This window comes from Zingiber officinale, chromosome 11B (genome assembly GCF_018446385.1).
Source record: "Zingiber officinale cultivar Zhangliang chromosome 11B, Zo_v1.1, whole genome shotgun sequence".
Taxonomy (NCBI): Eukaryota; Viridiplantae; Streptophyta; class Magnoliopsida; order Zingiberales; family Zingiberaceae; genus Zingiber; species Zingiber officinale.
Genome location: NC_056007.1, coordinates 61,806,271 through 61,813,981, shown reverse-complemented (window position 1 = coordinate 61,813,981; position 7,711 = coordinate 61,806,271). Strand labels below are relative to the sequence as shown.

The 7,711-nt window shown below is 34.8% G+C and overlaps 1 protein-coding gene across 1 annotated transcript; it reads right to left on the bottom strand.

Moving 5' to 3' along the window:
* Positions 1–304: 304 nt before the first annotated feature.
* Positions 305–3,857, bottom strand: LOC122033960. Its single transcript, XM_042593102.1, has 7 exons — positions 3,453–3,857; positions 1,891–2,100; positions 1,705–1,797; positions 1,489–1,605; positions 974–1,411; positions 642–896; positions 305–553 (listed from the first exon to the last, which is right to left on the bottom strand). The coding sequence occupies exons 1-7, from the start codon at positions 3,855–3,857 to the stop codon at positions 305–307; spliced, it is 1,767 nt and encodes a 588-aa protein (XP_042449036.1).
* Positions 3,858–7,711: the final 3,854 nt, after the last annotated feature.

The following is a 7,711-nucleotide window of genomic DNA, read 5'->3' as shown; positions in this document are numbered from 1 at the left end:
ACTAATTGATTAATTGATGCACCACTCATCCTATCTGCTAAGAAACTTGCCCTCTAGTTCAACCGTTCAGTTTTACCTATTTTGTCTTGTGTGGTTTTTTGAAAGTTTGGGATGCTATGCGGATTTACAAATCTGAATTTATCAATCTTATTTTCTTTTACCAACTTTTTATAAAGATGCCTGCCATTTGAAATAAAAAAAATCAGAACTATATTAGATATTAAATACTGATCTAATAAAGTATGTGCTTCTTATATACTAAATTTAAAAAAGAACAAACAATACTACAAGGTAATTCGAAGACTTACCATATGTAAACAACCACACAATTTCCTGAAATTGGCTCCAAGTGATACAAAGCACTAATGTCCTCAAGATGCAAGTTTAGTTCATAATCATCTTGAAATACCTCATGATCTAAAGCAATTGACAATTTCCTTCCATTCTCAAGAGCACGCTTACAATAACAATACACCACGCGCAATGATCTTGGCACACTTGATAACAAAGTCTGGTTATTTTCTACATGTGCTGTTTTCTTCATTTGACGCTTCTAATAATTGTAATTGTAAACTTTTTAGATAGGTGCAATACTAAATAGTTTCACAGATATTTACTTTGAAATATTATCTTAGATGTACCTTTTGTCGTAGCATCAGCAGGTGTTTTGGCCAAGCCACATGGGTTCCAACAGCATCACCAATAGTTTCACATTCATTGGGAATCGGAACTGGCAAACATGCTGATTTCTGCATTGCTTCATCGATGGATACACGCATACAATTCTTGGGTAACGGAACACCATGGAGAGAGTGATTAACTCCAATGACCTCAACAACTGTACCATATGCAACAATGTCTGTGCTAGAATCCAATGTCAAAATAATTGATTTACCCTAAAAGATAAATAGTTGTGTCATTGAATTATACTAACTCTTTATTTTAATAATAAATATAACCACAACTTATATACCTGTAAAGCAACTTCTTTATCCACAACTTGCATTTCGACATCATTGAACTCTTCATGACTGGGGAAAGTCTTATCGGTGTTCAGTTTATTGTCATTTTGCTGAGGTAACTTTACCGAGCAACTTCCTTTGTCATCAATGTCACTGCCCCATGCACCCTTTTTGTAGACAATTGCTTCAAGGTTTTGAATGCGTGTATCTTGGTCTTGAATTAATTTTCTAGCCTCCACCAACTCTCTCTTTTGCTCAATCAGTAGCTCTCTATCAACATGGTCAGTCTTCCATCTACTACCATTAAAGAACAATGATGGAGTGATATGACCTCCAATAGCCCTCACACGTCCACTATGTTCTCTTGAATTGAGTGCTTTCGTAAGAATATCTTCTTTTGTCCCATTAATTTCGAGTGTACCCTCACGCTTCTGTTGTATATAATCATCCTGTCATCCAAATAAAAAAAATTACTTTAAAAGTTTCATTGAAATACAATAATTGATTTTTACTCATAGCTTCTCACAATCTTGTCTATTGTTTGTTTCAACTCTTGGCCATCAAATTTCCCTTCTTTATTAACCCTTCCTTTCTTCCAAATAATAGCTCTATTGATTTCATCATCGTCACATAATTCATTTGCCTAAGAACAAGAATAATTGAATGATATATGTTAAATAAGAATGATTATTAAATGCTAAACAAAACCGTTATACGAATTTTATAAGCAAAATATACTTACTATTTCTTCAGCATATCGTGCATATCCTTTACGAGCAAGGCGATGGGGGTATATGTTCTTCTTTCTTTTCTCCTTCTGTTGTTCACTTAGTTTCTAGTCAAGTGAAACATTCCACATATCAAATTTACTAATTCATCATTTACCTTAATATCTACTTATTTTGAAAGAACAAAAGACTAAACTTACAATAAAGTCATCAGACATGCGAGTCCTGACAAAAGAAATCCAATCATCTCTTGCAAGACCATAGCCGCTAGGTGGTTCATCCAACTCTTCGAGTTTGTCAAGCTTCTTCGAAATGAATGTCTGAGTGAGATGGGATTTCAACTGACGCCACTTATTACTTGCTGAATTCAAACATCCCTTCTTCCAACTTGGGGGAACATCATATGTCAGCTATAAAACACAATTGGGAATACAATAAACTGATTAGTACCTATATTCATCATTGACACCATAAGCAAACACAATTTCTGGAAATTATTCTAGCATTGAAACAACACACACATACATTAAGTTTAAGGCATTCTCATCATTGAGTGTTTTGGAGATCTGAAATTACCAAAACAAAGCTAATGCAGGAGTGCTCGTGGCTTTTGATTTGCCCTATTTGTTTATTAGTTTAATTGTGGATCTATTTTCAATCTGGATGATTTAGTTAACGATAGAGTCTCAACGCTGTTAACATCGTTCGCCTTATTATAGGCAAGTAGTAACTCGCATGGATGTATCCACTTCCGAATATGATGAAACTAATGCCTTAAAATAGGAGGTTATTATACACCCATAATAATTTGGTTGATAGTAGGGTTGTAATATCTAAAACAGAAAACATTTGATATTCAAGTTATTAGATGGATGGAAGCTTTGGATTGTAGTAGACAACCACAAACAATGAGATATACAACCATTTCTCTTGTATTTGTATAGTTTTGTTAGGAAGATTGAGCTTTAGTATTTAACATGTCTAGAGCCTTAAGTTCAGTTGTTGTGCTATTGCACATATTGGATATTTGTGTATATCAGATATAAAATCATGCCCTTAACATTTTGTTTGAAGAATCAAGTGCAAGTAAAGACATATACAAACAGCACTAGCTTTGGACACTGATATGACAGACAAATGGATTTGTTCTTGATTTCGTACAATTAACCTAGGACAATGTTAGGATCCTTTGAGGATTGTTGGTTACTTATAATCCTAAGTTTTCTAGTTGGAGCAACATTCGTTTTGAAATTGTTTGATGATTGGCAGTTGGTAATCAGGTCTTACAATGTTTGTAGATTTGGTAATTTCTTGTTGAGACACTGGACGACAATGCAATCCTGGTTTTCTCTTTGCTTTACAATTGTTTCAATGCTAATGCAGAAACAAAGCTACCAGAACTAAGTACAAATGAAAACCCCACTGATATAGAAAAAGAACCTGCTGAGGGATCTAAAACTGAAATGGAACAAGGAGAATCACGAACAAAAGAAGAACAACCTACTGAAACATAACCTTGTGAAATTTAAGAACCTTCAACTGAACTATCTAAACCTGAGCAAATGCAGCAGAGCAACTTGAAATAGAAAACCAATCTTTAACTTGTATATATAAAAATCATACTGTTGAATACTGGAGTAGCAAGAACAGCAGGCAATTCATACTGTTTTACTATCTTTAACTCATCTTTTCATGCATGCCATAATATGACAAATAAAATTTACAACATGATAATTGACCAGAATTTCTTTAACTTACTTACATTAACTGATTCCCATATCAATTCTTTAACTTCATTTGGAACTTGTTTCCACGTCTTGTAAGATATCTTGACCTTTTCTCGAGCAAGCAAGCCAATGTAACTTTGCATTGCAATAGCAGCTCCTCCTACTGGCTGTCCAAGTTTATTAAATCTTACCTCATTTCGAATTCCTTGAACCCTTTGTTTAGTAAGCTTATCCAGATGGGTACGACCTCTAGATGTTCTTGTTGTTTCAGTGTCTGTAGATTCCAGCATTGTCTCAACCTGTAAACTGTTGTTAGTGGATGTAGATGCAATTTTTCCTTTGCCCTTCCCAATCGTTGCAGGTTGTCCTTTTCTCTTGCTTGAAGCATGAATTGTGTCATCACCATCAGATTTGATTTTAAGCTTTCCAAAGGATGCCATAGATCTCAAATTTAATCTATTGATAAAAAAGTGAAACAACATATCAATATTTTTAAAAAATACACAATAAGAAATTCACCTACAAAAGAAAATCAACATACATAGATAAAAATTTGAAATACCATCATGTGCACAAAATCATATTCAAAAACAAGATACATATCAATATTGTCTACAAACATATCTTCAAAAAAAAACTATAATTGGTTAAACATTTTCAACCCAAGTGCCATCACAATCTTCACGAAGGCATTGGGGTTCATTGTCATCTACTCCGTAAGCATCCATTGATGGTAACTCTCTGGTAAAAGATTGATAGTGGACTATAGTGTCTTCCAATTCATCCCCATTTGCATATTCAAATGACTCTCTAGTAGGAGTTGCAAGTACAATACTCCATACAGGATCTTCAGGATCTTCAATATAAAATACTTGCTTCGCTTGACTTCCCAAGATAAAAGAATCTGATTTGAATCCAATTCGTTTCAAATTTACCAATGTGAAACCAAGATCATCTACTTTTATACCATTATTATTCTCCACCCAATTACATTTGAACATTGGAATTTGAAATTTGTGGTAATCAAGTAACCATATTTCTTCAATAACTCCATAAAACATCATGTCCGACACAATTGGATTTTTATCCTTTGCACTGGCAACTTGCATTGTCTTTGCGACTAAGCTTACTCCAGAATTTTGAGCAACTCGTACATCATCACGTTCTTTCGTAGCATAAGTAATCCCATCAATCAAATAACTAGAATACTTTAACACTTTCTTGCTAGGTCCACACACTATCCACTTTAATCTTTCAGATATTTGAAGGGTCGAATGGTCAACCGCACGTTCAACCTATAGTTAACAATATAATAAAATTTAAATTTTTGCGTAAGATACCAAGAGTTGTATGTATGCTAATACATAGTAGTTTTGGAACGTACAATATCATGCAACTAGTTAATAAATGTTCGATTATGCTTATCTTGTAGCCACTTTTTGGACTTAGCTTTTTGAGGAAATCTTGCTCTCAACTCCACCATGTGTGCCCTAATAGAATTATTTTAAATAAATAAACCAATAGAATGAATTCAAATTGCATAAAAGTATTGATAAGTTAGAGAACATACTCGATATAAGGATCAATCTCATCATCATTCGTCAATATGTAACGATGTGCTTGTTGCAACTCATCATGCCTAGCGGAGTGCACTATTGCACCCGATAAAGGCTTAGTACGTTCTACTTTGTGATAACTTGATGGTATCCCAATTGTGTGGACATTAGATAGATAGTCTGAGCAAAATTCGATAGCCTCTTCAACAATATAACATTCGGCTATACACCCTTCAGGCCGATTGTGATTGCGCACATAACCTTTCAAAATCTTCATGTATCTTTCAAATGGGTACATGTGTCTATACCAAACGGGTCCGCACAATTTGACCTCTCGCACGAGATGAACAGTTAAATGAATCATTATATCAAAAAATGAAGGAGGAAAATACTTTTCAAGCAAACACAATATCATTACAATCTCTCTTTGCAAGTCATCCATCTTTAAAACGTCTATTACTTTACTATATAACGCATTGAAGAAGAAACACAACCGAGTGATAGTATCTCTGACATGTTTTGGCAAGACACCACGAATAACCACTGGAAGTAATTGTTGCATTAAAGTGTGATAGTCATGTGACTTAAGGCCAACAAGTTTCAAATCCTTCATCGACACAAGGTTTTTAACATTAGATGAGTAACCTTCAGGGACCTTTATTCCTGACAAAGAATTGCAAATACTTCTTTTCTCTGCTTTACTTAGAGTGTAACAGGCAGTTGGCAGAAACGTTCTTTTCTCCCCAATCCTTGGTGCCAGTTCAGTTCTTAAATTCATTTCCATAAGGTCTAATCTTGCTGCGACTCCATCCTTTGTTTTTCCTGGAATGTCAAATAATGTACCGATGAGACTTTCACAGACATTTTTTTCAATGTGCATCACATCAAGAACATGTCGAACATGTAGCTCTTTCCAATATTCAAGTTCAAAGAATATTGATTTCTTTTTCCAACATGTTTCTCCATCATTCCTCTTTGATGATAGCTTTCCGCTGATTTTTCCCAACTGATAATTATTTCTTTCAACTCTTTCCAAAACTTCATGGCCACTCAATGGCTTTGGTGCAAGGTTAAATTCTTGGTTTCCATTAAATGCCTTCTTTTGCCTTCGATAAGGATGACATAAAGGTAGAAACCTTCTATGGCCTGTATATGACATTTTTCTACAATGCTTCAACCTTGTTGAATAAGTTTTTTCTGCACAAATAGGGCATGCATGATATCCCTTCACAACACATCCTGACATGTTCCCATATGCAGGAAAATCATTGATTGTCCATAGCAGAACAGCTTTAAGAGAGAAACTTTCTTCTCGATATGCATCATATGTTTCGACACCTTTATCCCATAAACATTTTAAATCATCAATCAGAGGTGCTAAGTAAACATCAATATCATTTCCTGGTTGTCTAGGACCAGATATCAACAAAGTGAGCATAATAAATTTTCTCTTCATACACAACCATGGTGGAAGGTTGTATGTGATCATTAAAACTGGCCAACAACTATATGTAGACCTCAACAAACTGTGGGGATTAATCCCGTCTGCTGATATAGCCAATCTCAGATTTCTGGGCTCAGAAGCAAAATCAAGCCACATGCGATCAACTAATTTCCAAGAAGGTGCGTCAGCTGGATGACGTAAGTATCCATCATGAATTCTTTTATCAATATGCCAGGTTAACTCCTTGGATATCGCCTTATTCCGAAACATTCTTTGAAATCTTGGCATGGGTGGGAAATACCACAAGACCTTTGCAGGAACTCCTTCTTTTATCTTGGATTTGTTGCTCAACTTCCACCTTGATGTCCCGCAAGTAGGGCAATTGGCAAAATCTTCGCACTCCTTCCGGTATAAGATACAATCATTAGGACAAGCATGAATTTTCACGTAATCCATCCCTAATGCACGTAAGCTTTTCTTTGCCTCATACAAAGATAAGGGTAATTCATTGTCATCTGGAAGCATTTCTCCTAACAAAATAAGTAAATCGGTAAAACTTTTATCACTCCAACTATATTTTGCCTTCAAGTTAAATAATTTCACAACTGCAGATAACTTTGTGAATTTTGTGCATCCAGGATATAAACATTTCTCGACATCTTCAAGTAGCTTATTGAACTCGCTTGGATTCTCAACATAACTATCATATACAGCTTGCACCATATCTATAGGCTCCTCAGCAAAATATTTGTATTCATCTTGCCCCACGCGATCATTACTGTTCATTGAGTTTTCTGTCATAGTTCTTTCCCCATGCCATATCCATGTATGATATGTCAAATCTATACCATTACAATACAAATGTGCCCTTATAGTTTCAACATTTTTCTTCTTTATGTTACCACATCTTGCACATGGGCAAGGTATTGCATTAGGATCGTTAGCGTTTTCCAGTGCAAATTGCAAGAAAGACTCTACTCCAATATCATATTCACTAGATAGTCTATCCTTTGACATCCATTCTTTGTCCATTCTTGTTATAAGTACTAATCAGCTAGAAATGAGATAACACCTACCTTCAAAATAATTGTACAGTATACAACAAGATCTTAACACAATGAACAAGAAACATAAGATATTCTTAGCATACAATCTATACAATCAAGTAACTAAATTATTAAAATAAGCGAATCTGCTAATAAGAGAAAAACTATCTATGGATGTGAAGAAAGGGAAGGGTTTAGTACAAAAATGTGAAGGGTTCAAAACCACCTTAGATGAAAAAATATTTGAA

Excerpts from the sequence above, each read along its gene's own strand:
- LOC122033960 (XM_042593102.1), bottom strand. The coding sequence starts at position 3,857 with ATGGCATCCTTTGGAAAGCTTAAAATCAAATCTGATGGTGATGACACA. Across the intron at positions 1,798-1,890 it reads GCATGTCTGATGACTTTATT|AAACTAAGTGAACAACAGAA; the intron begins GTAAGTTTAGTC and ends TCACTTGACTAG. Across the intron at positions 1,412-1,488 it reads AACAAACAATAGACAAGATT|GATGATTATATACAACAGAA; the intron begins GTGAGAAGCTAT and ends TTTGGATGACAG.